The sequence below is a fragment of the Toxorhynchites rutilus genome, chromosome 1 (assembly GCF_029784135.1).
Source record: "Toxorhynchites rutilus septentrionalis strain SRP chromosome 1, ASM2978413v1, whole genome shotgun sequence".
NCBI classification, from domain to species: domain Eukaryota; kingdom Metazoa; phylum Arthropoda; class Insecta; order Diptera; family Culicidae; genus Toxorhynchites; species Toxorhynchites rutilus.
The window spans coordinates 72,040,888-72,062,160 of NC_073744.1; the positions used below are offsets into that span (position 1 = coordinate 72,040,888).

Sequence of the window (21,273 nt, forward strand, 5' to 3'; positions counted from 1 at the left end):
CAACAGGTATGAAATATAATTCGAGAAAATTATTTTTCTGTAGATTAATCAATGCTTTTGTCACGCGAAAATAATGTCAATTTTCATAACATTTCAAATAACATTCGAATGCCCCTCCAGCAAATTTTCCATTTGAATATGGCGTCGATTGTTTACGTAATTCTGCTTTTTAAATGGTCCAAGGACCAGTTAACGTTCGCCCAGTTAAACCAGGACCAGTTAGCGAACGATTACTGTATTATCGATAGGCTACACACAGTTCTATATACAGTCGAGAACCCTAACTAACCTCAAACTGTACTCAGAATCCGAGACTACATGTTTGCTGTTGCTCGATTATATTTGAAGTTGTAATGCTTGAATTTTTGTACATAGCTGTTGTCTCAAAAATATATAAGCTAATTAACATTTCCAATAGATACCAAACGATAGAATCAACATCATCAGTAGATGGCCAGTTTCTGGTATGAAACGAATGTTTTTTCGTCATTTACCCGTTGTATTCGATCAGTCGATTCACAAGTCATGTTACTATTTTAGAATGTGGTACTGCAAGTTATATATTAATCCGAAATAAAATTCAAAATGTTCTCGCGTTTATTACTTCGTTTATCACTTCAATCAAAATGGTTAGAATTCAGAGTAAAATTATTTTCAGGAGTGTTTTCCCTCCTTATGGATTCCTTAATAATAAAAAATATAAGTAAAAATGAAAGACAAACCGACCGCGATAAACAAGAACTGATTTAGATTTTGTTTCATATACAGATATTAATATCGCTATAGGACGTAGAGTGGAATAACAACTCTACTACATGACGAAAACTTTCTCGATCTTTGGTGAATGGAAGGTTTCGTTCGTTTTTGGACACACAAGAATGTCATTCTCGCGCCGCATCTGCTCTATTGCTTGCTGTCCGAATATTTGTCCATTAGGAAGCATCATTGGTAGATTGTGCTCATTCAGTGGCTTACCAGAAATTCTAGAAAACAGCGGATTAGTACTGCATGTTTGCATGTTGTTCAAAAAGGTCATAAACATGATTACTCACCTGCAAATTAATCTGCTCTGAGCACAATGTGAGAATGGCAGGTTCTCTGCAATCTCGTTGACGTTTTTCTGGCAGACGGGACATTTCGAGTTCTTCGATGTGGTCGAATAACACTGTGGAGTCTTAAGGGCCGAAATGCCCGCTTGAACTGTTACACTCAGTACCGATTGCGATGGCAGTTGGAATAACCGGTAGTTCTCCAAGCGAAAATGCAGCACCAAATCATTCCAGCGTTGCGGGTCGAATAGGGTTTTGTATGGTTCTATCTCAGTGTTAACAGGGAACGCTAGTAGCGCCATACATTGGCGAATTTCCTTCAACTGTTCGTGTTCGAAGGAGGGGAAATATTTCTGTGCGTGCTTCACAGCCATCAAACGCTTGTCCTCCCGGATTAATTCGACAAATTCCTGTACACGAAGCTGAAACTCGATGTTAGAATTGATCTTTTTCAGTTTCGATTTGTTATCGTTACACCAAACTATGCACTTTGCAGTGCTTCGATCGGCTAAGTCACGCTCGACCTCGCGGGTAACTTGAAATATGTCCAAATTAGTTAGATCTCGAATACCGCTGCGAATGGCTAACCTTTCCGCGGTGTCATAGTAGCCCAAACGGAGAAAATGTTCAACAATCATACGATCGATGCGAATTTTCTTCCACTGGTTCGTGGTCGCGGCCTGCAGTTCCAGCGTCGCTGGGTCCGTTGGAGGGTTAGCGTTCTGCTTGAGATGTTCCAACCGCCGCTTGCAAACGAGCCCCGCGGAAAGTTCCTCCGAAATACTTTCTTCGGCTTTGCGTTTCAATACTTGCAGACGTTCCACGACACCGCCCAGGAGCCGCGAGATCTCCGATCCGGCCGATCCCTCGGATAAACCTTTCTCCAGCTCCGAGGCTGCATTCTGAATTTGGCTGAGTTCTCGGTCCAGCGTCTTCTGCGCAATACGGAACTTTTTGTTGAGAATTTCGTACGGCACCTGTGAGGAAATAATTTTTAGAAAATCATTAGCAAAAATTTGACTAGCGATATGAGAATTTTATTTTGAGAAAATAAATATTCATGTTCATGTTTGCACACTAAAAAGTAAATATAGTCAAGAAGAAATATTTTTGACCGATAGTAAAATACATCGACTCCTTAGTTCTTCGTTGATACTACTTGATTTACTTTTTAAATTCACATGGTCTTCAAAAACATTTTTATATTAGGTGTACTTCATATAATATGGGGAGAATGTCGAACCTGAGAAAATTTAGGCGGCCAAAACTCAGATTTTTGAGCTAAAAATCCAATTTTTGGTAGACTGGGGTTTTCGGATACGCTGAGTTTATTTTTCAACTCTGTTCCACCAAAAACCAAAAAGGAGAAGGGACAACGGGGCAAAGTTCAAAATTGCGACGCTGTTTCACCAAAAAACTAAAAGGGGGGAAGCAATGGGGCAAAGTTCAAAGATGAGAGATGAACCATTTTCACTACTCGGTGCCGCAGCCCCTAAATAACATAAACAATATTGTAACCTATAAAATATTTTTAAAGCACCATTTATAATAAGAAAACACTACAATTACCAGTTTCTGAAGGAATTACAAATTCCAACATCAGCCACGCATCTTCTTTATTTGAAAATCGGTCGACCATATTGTTTGCAGCGCACCATTTCTCTACTAATATACCAACAAATCTCCCAATTTTCTTTCGTAGAAGCGCTTGCAAAGTTGACGAAATGTTGGTTGAATTTATTTTTCCTATAACGAAGTCGTATAATGAATTCCTCACGGGAGTTGAGCCTGTTATATTTTGCCCAGTTGTTCTTAAATGATCGAACAAATTATTATATAACTGGGAGGCCATATCTACAAAAAATTATTCACATTTTTAATGAAAAGGCACAACTTCAAATAAAAGTTATTTCTAATGAATATTTAGGGTTAATATCGAGGGAAAATCCAAAAAGGGGAATTTCGGGTGAAAAGTTCAAGTGCAAAGTGATAAGAGACACTTTGAGGAACACTTTCGTTAAAAATGTTTTGCGGGCAAATGCGGAGCAATTTTCATAAGTCCATCCGGAACAAAATAAAACTATCAAAATAGTACTTACTTTGTGTGATGTTAACACATACTACAACCAACCGTATTTTGAAACCGACAACAAATGCAAATTTTCCGTTAAAAATGCTTCAAGAAACATAATGAGCCAGAAAAATTCGTTCAAAAACTTTACCGAAACACATTGGAACCCGCGATGCCGGGGAAGCGCGCGAGTTCGTCGCAACCGGGGATTTTGCACAGATAAGCTTTTTCTCACAAACCTGGTTATTTCCGCGACTTTTTCTGCGTTCTCTGGAGGAGCCGCGACACCGATGGTCCGCGATCCACGATACAACCTCGGCTAGTCCCAAGAACACCGTTTATGCCGAGAATCTCATTACAGGACTAAATTTCAACGTTGACTCCATGGGGTCAAAAGCAGCACTTCCTAAGACGTTAACAGAAAGCCATTCAAAATTACGCTACATTACACAAAACCACAATGTTGTTCTTACCTTCAGAATTTATTGAGCGGATGCGTGGGAGGATACAGTTTTGTTTCACCAACTTTTAATCACTAACAAAGCTAACGAAAATTAACAAAAAAAAAAGAACACATGTGTGTATAACTAACACGCGAGCACCAACTACCTTTTACAACTTTTCTCGTGGTTTAAAAAACTATCACCACTCCTGCCTCGGTCCACGGTCCAAGTTGAAATGGACGAACATGATTTTTGGTCCTCAGATCTGCGCACTAATCAATAGGACCGGAACTGCGTAATTATTAACGAGGTTAACGATTTTAATTTAATTTAAAATTAAACTAAAATTAAATTTAATTTTTTTTAGTAGTTGATTTGTTGATGACAAAATTGATTGAAATATTGATCGATACACCTTAGTAAGATGTACTTTCAGTATTTTTTTTCATATTTTTGTCTCAAAGCTATTGAGAATGGCGTGAAAAGAAAGAAAAGGTGCATTTTTCACCACAGATCCTAAGGTGTACCATATAAGGACTCAAATATATGGTACTTCTGCCAAAATGTTTAATTTAGTACCCTAAACAATATTTTCCATACAGCTAGTGATTTGGTTTGGGGGCAATTTTTACTTCATTACCCGACCAGGCACTTTGATTGGCCTAAACCAGAGTTTCTCAAAGTGGTCGATATCGACCCCAGGTGTCGATTTCGGCTTCCCGGGGTTCGACCCCAGTGGTCGATTTCGGTTTCCCAGAGGTCGATAGAAATGAAAACTGATTTTGGGGGAAGACGGGGTCTGAATATCGACCTCTATAAAACATAAAATTATTATTTGAAATATTCAAGATGCTCCATATTTTCAAGTTCCCTGAAATAATTGAAAAAAAAAGTTACGTCATGCACATAGATGACCAAGCATTTTGTAAATCCTTTTCCGATCACTTTATTCCAGTTCACTTCATTTAGCTATGTAAATACCTTGTAATCTCTCGAATTAAATTAGAAGTTACATTATCATTCAAGCATTCCCACGTATTTCAGAACGCATATGAAAATGCTTGTTATACAATAAAATATCAGGAGCATGTTTGAATATGAGTTTGATGATTACTTCCTTCGTGTTCAATCGCGTATGTTTTAAATACCGAGAGCGTTACTCTAACCACCCTGTTATAATAATGACCAGGGTTGCCACATTTGATCCTGTAAAATTTTCCGAAAAAATCTGTATATCTGTATTTTTGGAAAACAAATCTGTATCAAAAAAACTAACGAAAAACATGAAAAGAAAAATTTATTTCCATTTTGAATTTATTGCTCTTATTTATGGTCTGCTTAAGTCGTATCAATAAAACAAAATAAATCATTAAAAAGGTTTCTCATAATAAGTTGTATGATATTTATACATGGTTTTGTTGAACTTTGCTTTTCTTAAATTCTCCGTCAATTTCATCCTTGACGCTCCTCCTTGAGCCGATACATAGTTATTCGCTTTCAAAATAGAGTCCATCATTGTGTAAGCCAACCGATTTCAGAACTTTGTTTTGTTGGCACTGTGAAGCGAGAATATTCGCTCAACACACGCTGATGAATGTGGAATTATCAAAAAGTATCCCAAAAGCAGCAGGATTAGCAAGAATGGAGAAGTGAGGTGACATTTCAAATACATTTTTATAGGTCAAGGTACATATCTTCATAAATCAACGACAAAAAGTTTATTAGTGAGAAGGAAGACAGAGAAAATGAACTGTAATTAATAACATTTAAATTTGAATTTGAAAAAATATCATTAAATTCTGCATCTTTGCAGAAAATCTGTAATTCTGTATATGCAGATTCAGTTTCTGTAAAATCTGTAAAATACAGAATGTTCTGTATATGTGGCAACCTTGAGAATGACTTATATCTTAGTAGAAAATAGTATTGCTGTACATTTTAAAAACTCACCAAGACGATGAATGTGCATAAGATGAAAATAAAAAAGTACAAAAAGTACAAGATGAAAAATTCGGAAAGTAAAAAAACCTGAACCGGTTCGTGCAAGTTAATGTGTTTGAGCGTATGAGTCCTTCAAACATGTTTCTCTGTATTTTAAACATATACGCGATTTAACACGAAAGAAGTCATCATCAAATTCATGTCCAAACATGCTCCTGATATTTTACGGTATAACAAGCTTGTCCTTAGATTGCAATTTCATATGCGTTCTAAATACATGGGAGCTTGAATGATAATGTACTCAACTTCTAATTTAATTCAAGCAATTACAAGGTATTTAAATAGCTAAATGAAGTGAACCGGAATAAAGTGATTGAAAAAGAATTTACAAAATGCTTGGTCATCTATGTGCATGACGTAACAAAAAAAAATTCAATTATTTCAGGAAACTTGAAATGGGTCGCGAAAAGGGAAATATGTTATTTATTATTATTTTAAAATTATATATTTATTATAGACCAATAGATTTTCTCTCCAACTTGACGAGTATACATTACCCAGCAATGAAGCTTTGTTATTAGAGAATGTTCATCAAAGATGAAAATATGAACCAAGAAATGATTGTTGCTACATATATGAAGATTGATACCAGAGAAGAATCGATCGAGTTTTTTTTTACCGAAAAACCTATTTACTGTATGTTATGAGTGCTATCAAAAACCTTCGAAGCAATCCTTTGAACACTCGATTATTTGCTCAGCTATATGAGAAAAACGACGAAATCTTTACTCGGTTACTTCTACACGCTGAAGTTCGCTGACCACCAAGAGCCCCTCGCATAGCAAGATTTTCAGCTTTTTGAATTTGTGTTTCAGCTGCAGGGTGACGATTTCAACTTAATCGAAACAATATCAATAACATTGACCCTTCTGACAAAACTTTCCAAACAAAATTTAAGCAGAAGAGAATATTCACAGTTTCTCGCATTTATCAAAATTATCACAAAAGCTTCAAGAACATGTTATATTATCATATGTCACTCACTTGGACGCATTACACAAGGATTTTACTAAAATGTTTTTAGATCTTCAAAATATTCAAATTCCTCAATGGATAATAAATCAGGCACTATATCACATCAATGGAATGAGCCAAGGTGATAATGCAAGGAAAGTTGATTATCATCAGCACAGATGTGGCAGGAGAACAACCAAGGTTGTAAAATGTTCTAGTTATAACGAAACATTGAAAAACAGTATCCTGCGATGTGAGACATTGCTGAAAATTATCTTCTCGTTTTTCCATCATCATACTTTGACGAAAAAGGTTTCATTACGATTAGAAACAACGCGAAACCGAAGGGAACATTTGAAAATCAACGAACGCGGAGATTTAAGGCCTCAAATAACCAATATTGAACTGTATTTTGGTAATTGTGGATAGATTGGTTTGAGATTTGGAGGTTTTTATAGTTTGTGAGTAATTAGTATTAATAATTATTTATTACACTTGATATTTACTAAATTTCATCTCAATTTATTTTGTTGAACATTACTGAGAAAATATTTTTTTCCTGTATTATAGTGATTTTGGTTTGTTTGTCACATTACTTCCATTTTTTGGAAGAATGTTGGGAGTGTGAATTGAACTAGTGACCTTTTGCGTGAGAGGTGCGGATGTTACCACTATGCCAGATCGCCTCCGTGAAAAAAATATGTCAAGTTTATTCATTTAACCAATTGCAATGTTTTCGAATTGATAATTATTCAGTAAGAAAAAAAACTAAGGATAGGATTTCAAAGAAATTTGGCTATGGGGGTCTAAGGTTGTGGTTTGTCTGCTCCCAGCCACCATACCTTTTTTACCGTTCTGGTCGTTTGTCTGCTCTCATCCACCACAGCAAGAAACAATGCTAATATTATATTTTACTCAACCAAGTTTAAGTTTTTGCTTTTCCAAAACACAGCTTGATGTCTAGTGAACCTGTTCACGAATCAACACGGTGCTTCTATGAGTAATAAATAACGGTATTCAGTATCAAACAAAGTAGTCACCCACACAAGACAACGCACAGTGTGTTGGATGCACAGGAATGTGGGACAAAAAATATAACAGCAGAATTTACCATTGTAACACTTTTGTGTGATGGAATAATATCATAAGTATCAGAACTACTGTTTACATAAATGGCTCATACTATTTGAATAATCGCATAAGTGTCTCAAGCGATAAAGTCTTTGTTAATCTAAAGTGAAAAGTTCTGATCATTTTGGATACGCAGAAATCATTATTTGAGAAACTACTGGATTAAATTATGTTGAAGTAGTTATTTTCAAAGAGCTGAATAATTGTTTCCATAAATTCAACGGATAATAAAAATGAAATTATGTATTGATTATACATCATATGATTTACACTTGGAGATTTCACACGAAGACGATTCATAAAATTAATTTTTTTATATAAAAAAAATCACTTTAAAATACATTGTTAAGTTAATACATAAATAAAAAGTTCACAAAAAAATGTTTATTTCTCATAATCTTGCATGTATCACTGCTTTTTCAAGGAAAAAAAATTCCGACCAATACGATAACCATACCCAAATTTAATACGATCGCAAAGAGTTAAGAGCTGATGAAGTGAGAGGGTTCAAAAAAGTTGTGCCATGGCGTACACGATTCCAGCCCTTCTGGTTATCTGAAACAAAAAAAATCTGAATCAGTGAAAATGCCGCTATTGCATGAACCTCGGACAAGTCAAAAACATCTTTTTTGACAAAATGGCGGCCGCTTGAAGAAAAAAATGCTGTTTTTAATGTGTTTTTTTATGTTTCCCGATTTTTTAAAAATAGTAAAAGTTAAAAAATATCATATTTCAGAGGTTCGTGCGATAGCGAGATGCATGCAGAATGTATCCATATAAATTCGACATGAATCGATTCAATAGAACTTGAGGTATGGTTTACGCCAGTTTGTAAAAACTAGTTTCGAGAAAAACGCGTTTGAAGTTCATTGTTATGGCCGTATCAGGTTAGATACCGCATAACCAAAATGGCTCTTACTCGGTAAATAATAGTATTTTTGATAAGTCTTTTGTAGGGTATATTCTTGAATGCCTAAACTACAGAAATATGAATGAAAAAAGATTTTTACAAATTTCTGGACTAGAATAGCTTGAGCTTGAGCTTGGGTACACTGTACAATTCGTAGTTGCTCTTCGTGATTGACCTGAACCAACCAAATTGCACAAAGAACACACAGAATGACGCTTGGGACTAGCAAACCATTCTCGTTGTGCAATTTTCGGTGATTCGAGCTTTAAAGGTCAATAACGACGCCGGCCACGTCCTTACAATCACCAGGGGAAGGAAAGGAATGTTAGTATGATATTCGCCGCCCGAAGGCCAGAAGGGTCGCCTCTATAGCGTGGTTCCCATAACCTGAAAAGGTCACAAAGGAAATTCTTTAAACCTGTTAAAACTGACTATGTAGTTCGATGTTCGTCACTTGTATTATCTTTCAGAATATTATTCAACGACCAACCGATTTTACATGTTAACATGTTTTTCAATTGCCACAACTAAGGTTATTTTGGGCAGCCTGAGAAGGTCGGCAAGAAATTATTTAGCATTTTTTGAATTAACGATATATTTTTAACCTGAGAAGGTCAACGAGAAAATCCCTCTGAAATTACTCGATTCGACAATTTATTTTGTGATTCATTACTCGTATTATGTATAAAAAATATTTAAACGCAGCGGCTGAGATTATCTCTGGTCAACCTGAAAAGGTCACCGATGAGACTCTTTACAAGGCAGCCATTGAGATTCCTGAAATCGACAATATATTTTTCAACCTGAGAAGATCATCTACGTAACTCCTTTAAAGTCGGTCGAACGATATATCAAGATATAGATCTGAGAAGATCGACGAGAAACTTCTTTAACATTCTTCGAATCGAGCATATATATAACCTGAGAAGGTCACCGATGAATTTTAAGGCGTAAAAATGGCCGAACCGATGGTATATATTATTATTCATCATTTGTATTATATTTCAACGCATTCTTCAATCGAGACGGTAGAGGTTATCTTTGGGTAACCTAAGAAGGTCGCCGTTAGATGTCCTGTTAAATTTTCCAACCGACGAAATATACTTCGTTATTCATCACTCATATTATATTTTTATTTTATGCAACTTCGCGCAAAAATTGCGAAAAATAAATAACTGCACAGAACTGCACCGGTGTGGCTACACCACCCTTCTTCTTCTTCTTATATGGCACTAACGTTCCTAGAGGAACTCCGCCGTCTCAACGTAGTATTACTTGCGTCATTTTCATTAGTACTTAGTTAAGATTTCTATGCCAAATAACACGCCTTGAATGCATTCTGAGTGGCAAGCTCTAGAATACGCCTGACCACAGTGCAAGTCAGAGGAAATTTCTTTGAAGAAAAATTTCCCCGACCAGAACGGGAATCGAACCCGAACCCCCGGCATGTTAGGTTTGACGCTAACCACTCGGCCACGGGAGCACGGCTACACCACCCGCTCGCCCCAAAAAAATCGTTCGCCTCGAGCAAACAAAATAACCTGCCTCCATCCGTCAGTCATCGTACACTAGAAGAAATCTTTCGTAACTGGAGCTACCAAATCTTTAGTAGTCGATACATTGGTAGAATGCACACATTATTAGTACATTTTACCAAAATTTCGTAAAGCAAATGTCAGATGTAATATACATTCTTACGAGAGATTAGTAAGCGTTAGTTAGAGTGTTGCCATATCTGAGCAACTGTGTAGAGCAAAGCTCGCAGTCGCCATTTCCCTCATGAAAGAAATGCAATTTGGATGTAAGCAGTTTGTTTGAAATAAAATATAATCACACATTTATATTTCTTCTCGGTCACGAAGCTATTTTCGCCGAAAGGAAATGAAGGGCCACACCGAATAAATACTAATTGTTGTGCTGAATAATCTATCTCGACGGCACCGGCAACAAAATACTAACGTAGATATCCATTACCAACATGCCAATCATCCAGCAGCAAAATGCTCCGAGCGTGGAAGTATACCCGTTTGCAAACTTGTGCCCATACAAGTGCTTAAGTGCTCTTTTTTTGTTGGAATTTTATTCGATGGAAATAAATGAACAAAATATAACCTCTATATCGTCATTATTGTATTGTATAATAAACGAATGCAACCCGATATCAATAAATTGGGCGTTGACACGAAATCCCGAAAGAAGGATCGAAGTTGGGGCGATATTCTGGTACATGTTTTGACACTTGTATTTACTAATTTACTCGCGTAAAATATACGAATTATTAGTACGGTAGAAAATGACTAACGAATTGGTATTAATTACTAAAGAATTCGTAATATATACTAATTATTCCTCTCAGTGTACAGTTAAATTATGTTATCCAATCAAATACTTGACTGTACACCAACGAAAACAAACAAACCACCCCGCTCGTCCCAAGCAGACCGAGTGGGGAGGCAATTAGAGATGTGCCATCCGCTCATGAGCTGTTCATTCGAATCGCTTCATCATAGTGAGCGGATTCGGATCGGCTCGCAATAAAAAAAACGCAGCTCATCAGCTCATTACGGAGCTGGAGCTGATGAGCTGATGAGCTGTTGAGTTGTTGAGCTGATGAGCTGTTGAGCTGATGAGCTGTTGAGCTGTTGAGCTGATGAGCTGCTGAGCTGTTGAGCTGAAGAGCTGTTGAGCTGTTGAGCTGCATGCATAGCTGTGGAGCGCAAAAGCTGCAGAGAGTGTGAATTGCGAGACGCGAAAGGATTTTTCGTCTCCCGCGCTTCATGGCATGACGTCAGTTTGTTTTCGTTTATCCCTCTTCGTACTTTAGCTTTAGCAGAGATGCCAGATAGGAAAAAAGGTGTTTGTTTTGAAGATATTCAATCGTTCGTTACTTCATTAAATTTTTCTTATATGGCCAAACAAAATAATAAACATTATTATATGCTTGTAAATAAATTTAATATATTACATTGTTATTTAAACATTACTGTGGAAACACATACATTTATTTCCGCGTACTGAATCAAAACAATTCAGAAAACCACCCGGCATAAATGTTGATGATTGATAGCATCTTCTATGTTGGATTTCAGCATTCAGTATTTGTTGTATATTATATTGTTAGAATTCATATCAGTTTTAGTTTTTGTACAATTACGAATTAAATTCGTTTATTTTTTGCTTTTTATTAAGAAAATGCACACTATGCAATGTCCCATGGTGATTACGTTTCATATGCAATTGTGTGGACAACTGCAAAATTCAACTGAGCTGAAGAGCTGTTCCAAATGAGCAGCTCACTTGTATGAGCTGAACGGCTCTGAGCCGCTCACCATGATGAGCTGATTTGCCCATCTCTAGAGGCAATGCAACCACAACAATACAATCCCATGCAGGTGCTCATCCTTCACGACCGCACACCAACCGTACAGGTACGCTCTCACACACAATCGCAACCTAATATTAACTGATACTATCTCTCTCACACAAAACCGAGAGATTCTCCGCAAGCGATGCGCATTTCGGACAGATTTCGGAACAGTTATTGAAATTGCAAATTTTTTTTTCTTTTTTTTCTGTATTATAGTGATTTTCAACACATTTTGGCTGGTTCGTCACTTTTAACTTCCATTTTTGGAAGAATGTCGGGAGTGAGAATCGAACTCGTGACCTTGAGCGTGAGAGGTACGGACAGGGTTGCCAATAATATTTTTCAAAAAACTGGAAAATTGCTTTAAAAAAAATTATAGGAGGTTGTGTCCAAGACACGACCACTTTGTTGACGTAGAACTACGGTGTTATTTTGTTCAAGTCGCTTGTTAATAACTTCGGATATTATTTTCCACACACTTATCTCCGCTTTGTGCTCTCCTCAACACAAGCCCTTTCTGATTTCAGATTTCGATTAGCTTAGCTGTCATCCTTGGTGGAGATAGTATTGCTACTGTCATGCGAAATCAAACCACACACAAAATTCCTGAACAATTATTTTCTTGGTGAGCCGATGATAGCCTAGTTTAATGATTCCTTCACACAATTGTGCAGTTCAGAACCTTTATAGAATGGCGTCAGATTGATGTAAATATTGCAATGCCAGATACATCAGCGAGTAAGTAGTTTGGTCGCGTCCACAGCTCAAACCGAAACGAAGACATGTGATGACGCAAAACAAGGAAGAACAAGCGATATTTATTGCTTCGTATCTAGAACGATACTGAAAGTTCACCTCAGCGAGATCCAATATTTATGCTCCAGGCAAATATTCTCCTTCTTTCTTCTTCTTCTTTACTTTGTTCACGGTGACTTTAAATCATTCCCCTTCGTTGATCGCCGATGAGTTGCTCGTTATTGATGGCATGGGTAGGAAAGCTCACAAATGTATTGGAAAATGGAAGTGCTTCTAGTTCTCATCAATATAAAGCGTTTCCACATTAGGGGATTGTACATCGTCTAAATCCGTTCGCAACAAAAATAGTTATTAACGTTAACTTTATTTCATAAAAACGTGACCTGTTTTCTGATTTGGCACCCTTAATGATAGAGGTAGTTCTACTTCAAAAACTGGAAGAAAACTGGATCCTGTAAAACCGTTTTATTTTAAAAAATATCGGCTCTAAAATGATTTTTTTTTTATTTATTCTAATGATTGAGCAATAGTATTTCCTTCGAAGCTTCGTGTAGTTTTTATATGTAGTTCATAAAATGGCAAAAACAATTAATCATATCATTCGAGCAAATCTATATATTGAAATGCAGGAATAATTTTTTATCAGGTCTACAATATTATTCCAATACAAAAAGAGTACTTCCAAAACCAAAGCAACACTGATAAAGTGTTACTTTGGTATTGAAATTATGAAATACTGGTATTTAAAAGCTATTTCTTTCCAATTTTGGTATTAAAGGGTGTGTCACATCAAATTGCATCACGGAAAAAACGCTGTAGAAATTTAATTTTTAGGAATTATATCTTCAGCTTTCGCTTATAATCAGATAAGAGTGTATAGATCACGTTGGCCATGCTTCACTGTCAATTTTTCGTAAATTTGGAAAAATGTCGTCGAACGAAAAAGAGCGTCGTGAATTAATCTTGTACACTCATTTCGAGAATCCGGAGTTGTCACATCGGGACATCGGTAAGATGCTGGGAATCGTCCAATCCACGGTCAGCAGAGTACTAAAACGATACTTCGAGAACCTAACCATCGACCGGAAGGTGAAGAACGGCAAAAATGGATGCTCCCTCAGTGAAAAAGATCACAAGCGCGTAGTTAAGCCGTTTAGACGTGATCCGAGAAGTTCGGTCCGGGATGTCGCCAATAAGCTGAATTTGTCAAGTTCATTCGTCCAGCGGACCAAGCAGCGGGAGGGCCTGCGTACATACAAGGTTCAGAAGGCTCCTAACCGCGACGAAAGGCAAAACATGGTGGGGAAGACGCGAGCCCGGAAGCTGTACACCGAAATGCTGACGAAGTCGCATTGCCTGGTAATGAACGACAAAACCTACGTCAAAGCGGACTTTCGTCAGCTGCCGGGCCTGTTGTTCTTCTCCGCAGAGGACAAATTCAGCGTTCCGGAGGCGATTCGCAAGCAGAAACTATCCAAGTTTGCCAAAAAGTACATGGTGTGGCAAGCGATCTGCTCTTGCGGAAAGCGGAGCGCCCCCTTCGTGATGACCGGCACGGTAAACGGGCAGGTTTACCTTAAGGAGTGCCTACAGAAGCGCTTACTACCACTATTGAAGCAGCACGAGGGCCCGACCATCTTCTGGCTGGATCTCGCTTCGTGCCACTATTCAAAGGACGTGTTGGAGTGGTACGAAGCCAACGGGGTCACCTTCGTGCCAAAGGAAATGAACCCGCCCAACGCGCCGGAGCTTCGCCCAATAGAGAAATATTGGGCGATTATGAAGCAGGTCCTCCGGAAGAACCCAAAAGTTGTCAAATCGGAGGCGGACTTCAAGAGAAAATGGATTTCTGTTAAAAAAAAACTACAACCTGACGTTGTACAGAACCTTATGGACGGGGTAAAGAGGAAGGTGCGAGCATACGGGCTTGGGCTCGAAGTATGAATAAAAAGAAAATGCCAAAAGTTGTTTAATAGTTTTGAATTTACTGTCTAAAATTTTCAAAAGGATCGGTCTACTAAGCGAAATTCTACAGCGTTTTTTCCGTGATGCAATTTGATGTGACACACCCTTTATTCTCTGGTATTTTATCCAGATCTAAATGAGATTCCTGCTGCACGAGCGATTTACAAATTTGATAAATGTGGAATGTAGCTTACGAAATACTTAACCTAATGCAATCAATAACCAGATATTTTCAATTTTGCGACTTGGTCTCCTCTGACTTAACAACAACTATATTGACTCTATGATCATCTGAACTTTAGAATTATTTGGAGGATCTATAACATTTGATGATTATATCAATCAACGCCAGCATAGCACACGGGCTCTTTGAACCTTTATGGGTAAGATTTCTTGCTATGTAATGTACATACATAGTAAGAAATCTTACCCATAAAGGATCAAATTCATATAATGTCGTACCATGTGAAGACATTTGAAAAAAATCACCTGGAATCCCTTTGAAGGATATTATTTATACATCGTGAATTCATTTTTCATAAAATGGGTAAAACTGAAGTACACATATAAAAAACTGGATAAAACTGGATGATATTTGAAAAAACTGGAAGATTTTAGGATTTAACTGTTCGACTGGATCGGAAGAAAAAAACTGGAAGAATCCAGTTTAAACTGGAACATTGGCAACGCTGGGTACGGATGTTACCACTACGCCAGATCGCCTCCACTGAAATTGCAAATTATTAATAGTACTTAGCTAGGATTAGCTGGGTTTCTCGATATACAGGTAAACTTCGATATAACGTACATTTCACTTTCCAAATTGTACGTTGTATCGAATTGTACGTTATATCGAAGCATAATAAAGTACTCACAAACGTAGTCTATAATACATGATTGTGTTGCTGTTTTAGTAAATTTAATGAATAACTTCAATCAGAAGACGAAGCCAGCCTTTCTCATGATGTTTCCCTTCGTACTGTTGATTAAAGCCTGATTACTTTAGAATCCGGAATCACAAAACCAGCTGTATTTCGGGATTGATTGAAGGTACAAAACTTGTTTAGCATCACAATACAGATAATTCATTGTTTTATCAGAAAAAAAAATTGAAGAAAAATGTCCTTTACACTTTGGAAATGTGTACGTTATATCGAGGTAAAATGTACGTTATATCGAGTGACGTTATATCGAGGGTACGTTATAACGAGGGTACGTTATATCGAAGTTTCCCTGTAGTTGGGTTATCGTCTTGCTGGCAGAATTAGTGTGTTAGTGAATTCCTTCCTCGATGTAATGCCACTGATATAAACACCATGCACTAAAATGTTGGCTACACCCCACACCCCCAACTAACTATGCGCGCAAGAAAATTTCGCGAAAAAATTTTTGCTAATTATTTATTCCAAAAAAATGGGAACAATCTCTATTCTAAGCATCGCAGAATTGAGTGTACACCTTAAATTTCTTATTAACAAATTAATCTTTGCGAATTAGCGTCCTTTTTTCGTCAATGTGTGACGTCAATACCAAACCACTTCTTGGACAGTGTTGGTTTTTGTTTTTTATAAATGTTTGAAAAAGTTTTTATCAAAAAGGCAAGATAAAAGAAATAGATACTGTTACAAGTAGGGGAGATGGGGGTAAGACGGACATGTTAAGGAAAACTTCAATTGTATCTTTGGAAACTCATGTTTTCAAAAATTTAAAAGCTGTTTCTTACAATTCAATATACTGCTTTTCGAAATAACTGGCCAAATGTTTTATAAAAATGTGTTTTTCCATGCTTTTTACTGAAATTAAAACAAGCCGAAAAGTAGAACATTTTTAACGGTGCGGGTATAATGGACATGTAGTGGGGGGAATATGGCCAGGTTCATGATATACGAAGCGTAGAGGTTTATCGCTCGCGAGAGGAATAATTTCACTCTCTCTCTGTGTTTGTGCGTTCAGTAGCTGATATAGAACAAAAAGAGAAAGCAATATAAAAAGGAGTTCAATATTCTTCCCTTTACTTTCTATCATGCATTGGATGTGATTATGGATATGACTGTCCATTTCAACCAGCCAATATAACCAATATAAGCCAATATAAGTTAGAAAATTCCCAACAGACCAACCAACCAACGAGTTTTCATCAAATGGACAACCGTAACCCATTGTTTTTGGTAATCGATCCAATACACCAGTACCTGTGGCTGCATTCAGTTTGTCGAGAAAAATGAGGACAAAAAATTCGGCATCTTGAGAACAACAATTTATCCATTGGCGCTTTTCAGGACCACCAAATCTTTCACAAAAGAGTTATTAAAAGTTATCTACAATACGATACATTCTAAAATAATAGCTGAATAATAAAGTGAAATATATCAACTGATTTTTGATTGCTTGGGAAGAGCCTTCGTTAATTTAGTCGTATCTTTGAGCTTATTGAAATCTTTCACATCGATCGTTCAGTTTCTACAAATTCCAATTACAATTACATTTGTACAATTCGTGTTTGTATCAGTGCATATAGTTTCTACAATATTTTGCATTATAAATCTGAGTCCTTAATCCATGTAACTAGATATAGACGACAGAGCGTTATTTGTTTTTCCTCTTGTTTGTACAAGTTAGCTCCAGAAATTCATTCTGTTGAGCAGTTGTTTACTCTACTGTATAAATTACCATCGTCGAACAGTGAATGATGTCATCGTTGCAATATAAGAGTTCTAATTGAATTTCAATTTGAAGAAATTTGGGATGTAATCTGAGCATTTGCTTTAAAGTCTTTTAAAGTTTATTGTACAATTAACATCTCATCGACTGCGTTGCATCTAATGAAGACAAAATCATTGCTCGGAAAAGAAATAATTGAAAGAATGGAAACAAACAAAGCAACGACAATCAGAAGCTGAAAAAACCTGGTATCATTGAATTTGCTTCAGTGTGCATCAGAAAAGATCCGAGTTGACTGCGGAAAATAAACATGAACACGATGAAAAAAAAATCCAATGAGCGGAAAGGAATGGAAGAATAGATGTCTCTCCATTTTGATAAACATCTGTTGTAGGAATTTCCTAGTAGAGCGTGAGAATTTCCATTTGTTTCCCAGAAAGGATTTGAAATATTCGATTTACATAATGCTCGAGTGGACGCTAGAAAAATACACGCAAAATCTTCATTCGATTTCAGTAATTAAGAATATATTACCAGCCTTAAATATCACATTACAATACTTTATCTCCTCTGTGTATAACAGAATACAGATAATACGAAAAATACAGGATGAAGATAAATGGAAACCATTTTATTCCACACTTGTCTATACTCTTGATTCAGTGAAGTTAGTGGGACAAGGGGGGGCTATGTACAACGCAAATGAAACGGAATACATTGTATGCATTCAGAATTGATTAATCATAATTTACCTCTTCAGCGACAGAATTTCGCGCAATACATTGCCGTCTAGTGAAAACAAGCTTGGCAAATGTCAGTGTTAGATTCAACTAAAACTTACCTTTAACGTCGGGTGTTCCATAGCCTTTATTTCAGCCATTTCAAAATAAAAGGAAAAATCCGTGCCTCACAAAAAATCGAAACGAAATCCTTCAAACCAGCTGCTCTTTTTAAACCAATTTGACAGTCTGATTTCGCTAGAATGCGTGCAAAAAAGCGATCACCCAATTGATTGTGTGAATAACATCAAACGAGGAAAATGAATTATATCAACTGAAACCAGCAGTCAACTACGATTTGTCTAAATTATGTCTCGACAGATTTTTCTTTCCTTCCTCGCCTTGAAGGCTTCACTACTGTTGCTGCTGCTGCTGCTGGTGCTTCTATCAATGTTTGCCACAACAACAAAAAACTTCTTTCCCTCTCGCACAGGGCTAGCGCGATCGGTGAGAAACAGTGACAACCAATGTTGCGGACAGTAGGGCTTTCAAAATGGATCAGCTTGACAGCGATCTTTGTTTTTGTTTGTTTCCTTGCTTCACATAGTGCCGTGCTGTCAGCTGTTGGCGAGGGGCTCACATACAGAGATTTGCTTCTAATTCGACAACTTGCCAATTAAACAAACCTGTAATGCAGTCACGATCAATTGGACATTTTTGTAAACATTATTTGTGCAAGTTTCTACAAAACGATACATTTTTCGGAACGTTTTTAACCTAGATTATATATTCTGCACACTTTTCTAATGATTATCTGTGTAGCGACCCGGATGTGTTCGAAGCGGATGTATTTAGTTAATTTGAAAACCCCGTTGTGAACTTGGCACACTTTTGGGGGTTGTGAAGTAATTTGTCGCGCTACAGTTAGTTTTTGTTTGTTTATTGTGTGGTCGCTTGCGCGCGCGGAAGTTCAGCGTGACGACGCAACAGTGAGCCGGCGATATCGTTAGTTTGTTGGTTTATTGTGCGACCGCTTGCGTGCGCGGTAGCTCAGCGCGACGACCGCGCGCCCTAGGTTTTAAGTTAGTAAATAAGGTAGATATTGTAAAAATAGAAGGTTGAATAAATGTATTCGAGCCGGTGAGGTTCGAGGAGTTTTTTTCCCCGAAACGTTTGCCGCGCCGGATGGTAGTTCGCGTTCCGTCGTTTCTGAATGGAAAGGAAAAGAAAGAACCAGTGCTTCATCTGTTATGTTTTAAATGATTTTACTGTTTTTACTTGTTTTTCACATTATGTTATGTTTGTTTTTACCCAGAATATATATTTTTATTAAGACTCATACAACGAGGCCGGGAGTTCAATAATTCGACAATGTTTGCTTACAACTATGTTAGTAATATGTAACCGATTACTCTGTACGTGTGCCAGACACGGGATACTTCCTATTGGGATGCAGCTGACCATTAATCAACAACGCATCCCTAGTCTGTACCCCATATCTAGCGTGGTGCGTCTTTCTCGACTCGAGGAATCCAGAATAGAATGGTCACTAGCCGGCAGAATCATCAGCTCGTGTAGAGTTGCCATGAGCGGTACAATCCTCAGCTCTTGGTAAATGATCAGTGGGCTGCACAACCTTCGGCCCGTGTATCTGTAAAGAGTATGTGTATGTATTGCCGCGACTAAGTAAAAGTTTATCTTACAACGGATGAGAAATCTGTAGGATAATTCTGTGAACCGGAGAGTAAGCGGGGGTACTCCTGCCAAGACTTCGAGACTCATCGTATGTGTCGAATGCAAACACCCCATGGCTATACGCAACCAACGATATTATATCCTCTCCAGCTTGAGAATATGAATCCTGGCAACTGATCGGAAGCAAAAACTGCCATATTCTAACACTGATGATATCGTTGTTTTGCAGTCTCTAGTTAGACAATCATCCATATCATTGACGTAAAAACTGTATAGGAGGGGGCTTAGGCACGAGCCAAGGCTTTTCTGACAGTAAATTGTACAGGAAATTATTCAGAATTGGTGAAAGTCCACGATTATGAAGCTTCTCTGAGAGAATTTCCATGGAAACTGAATCAAATGCCCCTTTAATATCGAGAAAAACGGAAGCCATTTGTTCTTTGCGAGCAAATGCGATTTGGATTTCAGAAGATAGCAGCGCGAGACAATCGTTCATCCCTTTACTTCGGTGGAAGCCAAACTGCGTATTTGACAGCAAATTGTTCGTTTCGACCCACTTGTCCAAACGAAGTAGAATTATTTTCCCTAACAATTTACGAATACAGGATTGCAATCGGCCTATACGAATTGTGATCGCAAGCTGGCTTGTTGGGGTTTCGTATGGCTATCACTCTCACTTGTCTTCAGTCATGCGGGACAATATTCAGCTCCAAAAACTTGTTGAACAAGTTCAGCAAACGCTGTTTTTCCAAGTCGGGAAGATTCTTCAACAAGTTGAATTTAATCTTGTCCGACCCCGGGGCTGAATTGTTACATGACAGAAGGGCAATTGAGAATTCCACCATCGAAAAATTCTCATAATTGCTTTGAAGCGTAATGTCGCGTACGACGTTTTGTGCAGGAACGGAGTCGGGGCAAACCTTCCTTGCAAAGATAAAAATCTAACATTCAGAGTATTCCTCACTTTCGTTTGTATGGTTCCAGCCACGCATTTTCCTATTCCACTTTCCTGAATTTTTTGAAAGCGGATGATTTTTCAAGGTAGACCTTTGAACACTCCTTGTCCCACCAAGGTGATGGAGGACCACGTCGGAAAGTGGTGGCAGGTACACGTTTCTTTTGAGCTTGAAGTGCGCTTTCGTAGATCAAACCTGATATAAAGTTATACTCTTCGAGTGGAGGAAGTGCATGCATTGAAACAATTGCTTCAGATATTATTTCCGCAAATTTTCTCCAGTCAATATTCTTCGTGAGGTCATACGCAATATTGACTGAGTCACGAGAGCTTGATTCATCAGCGATCGATAAAATTATTGGTAGGTGATCACTATCGTGGGGATCTTGGATTACCTTCCACGTGCAATGTGCAATCCAGGGATAACGAAGAAGAACACAGAGATATGTCTAGCATGCTTGCCAGTGCAGGAGGGTTGGCTATTCTAGTTGCTTCCCCAGTATTCAAAACTGTCAATTTGAAGTTGTCGCACGGATCATAAATCAAAGTGGCACGGTTGTCATCGTAGAGTGATCCCCATACTGTTCCATGGGAGT

At 37.7% G+C, this 21,273-nt stretch overlaps 1 protein-coding gene across 1 annotated transcript; it reads right to left on the reverse strand.

Annotated features, from left to right (window-relative positions):
- Positions 1-574: 574 nt before the first annotated feature.
- On the reverse strand, positions 575-18,485 carry LOC129762037 (E3 ubiquitin-protein transferase MAEA). The gene is made up of 3 exons (XM_055760010.1): positions 18,150-18,485; positions 1,053-2,026; positions 575-983 (listed from the first exon to the last, which is right to left on the reverse strand). The coding sequence occupies exons 1-3, from the start codon at positions 18,186-18,188 to the stop codon at positions 812-814; spliced, it is 1,185 nt and encodes a 394-aa protein (XP_055615985.1). The 5' UTR covers positions 18,189-18,485; the 3' UTR covers positions 575-811.
- Positions 18,486-21,273: the final 2,788 nt, after the last annotated feature.

Coding starts and splice junctions, on each gene's coding strand:
- LOC129762037 (XM_055760010.1), bottom strand. CDS start 18,188: ATGGCTGAAATAAAGGCTATGGAACACCCGACGTTAAAG. Junction 2,027..18,149: donor TGGAACACCCGACGTTAAAG/GTAAGTTTTAGT, acceptor ATTTCCTCACAG/GTGCCGTACGAAATTCTCAA. Junction 984..1,052: donor CAGAGCAGATTAATTTGCAG/GTGAGTAATCAT, acceptor GCTGTTTTCTAG/AATTTCTGGTAAGCCACTGA.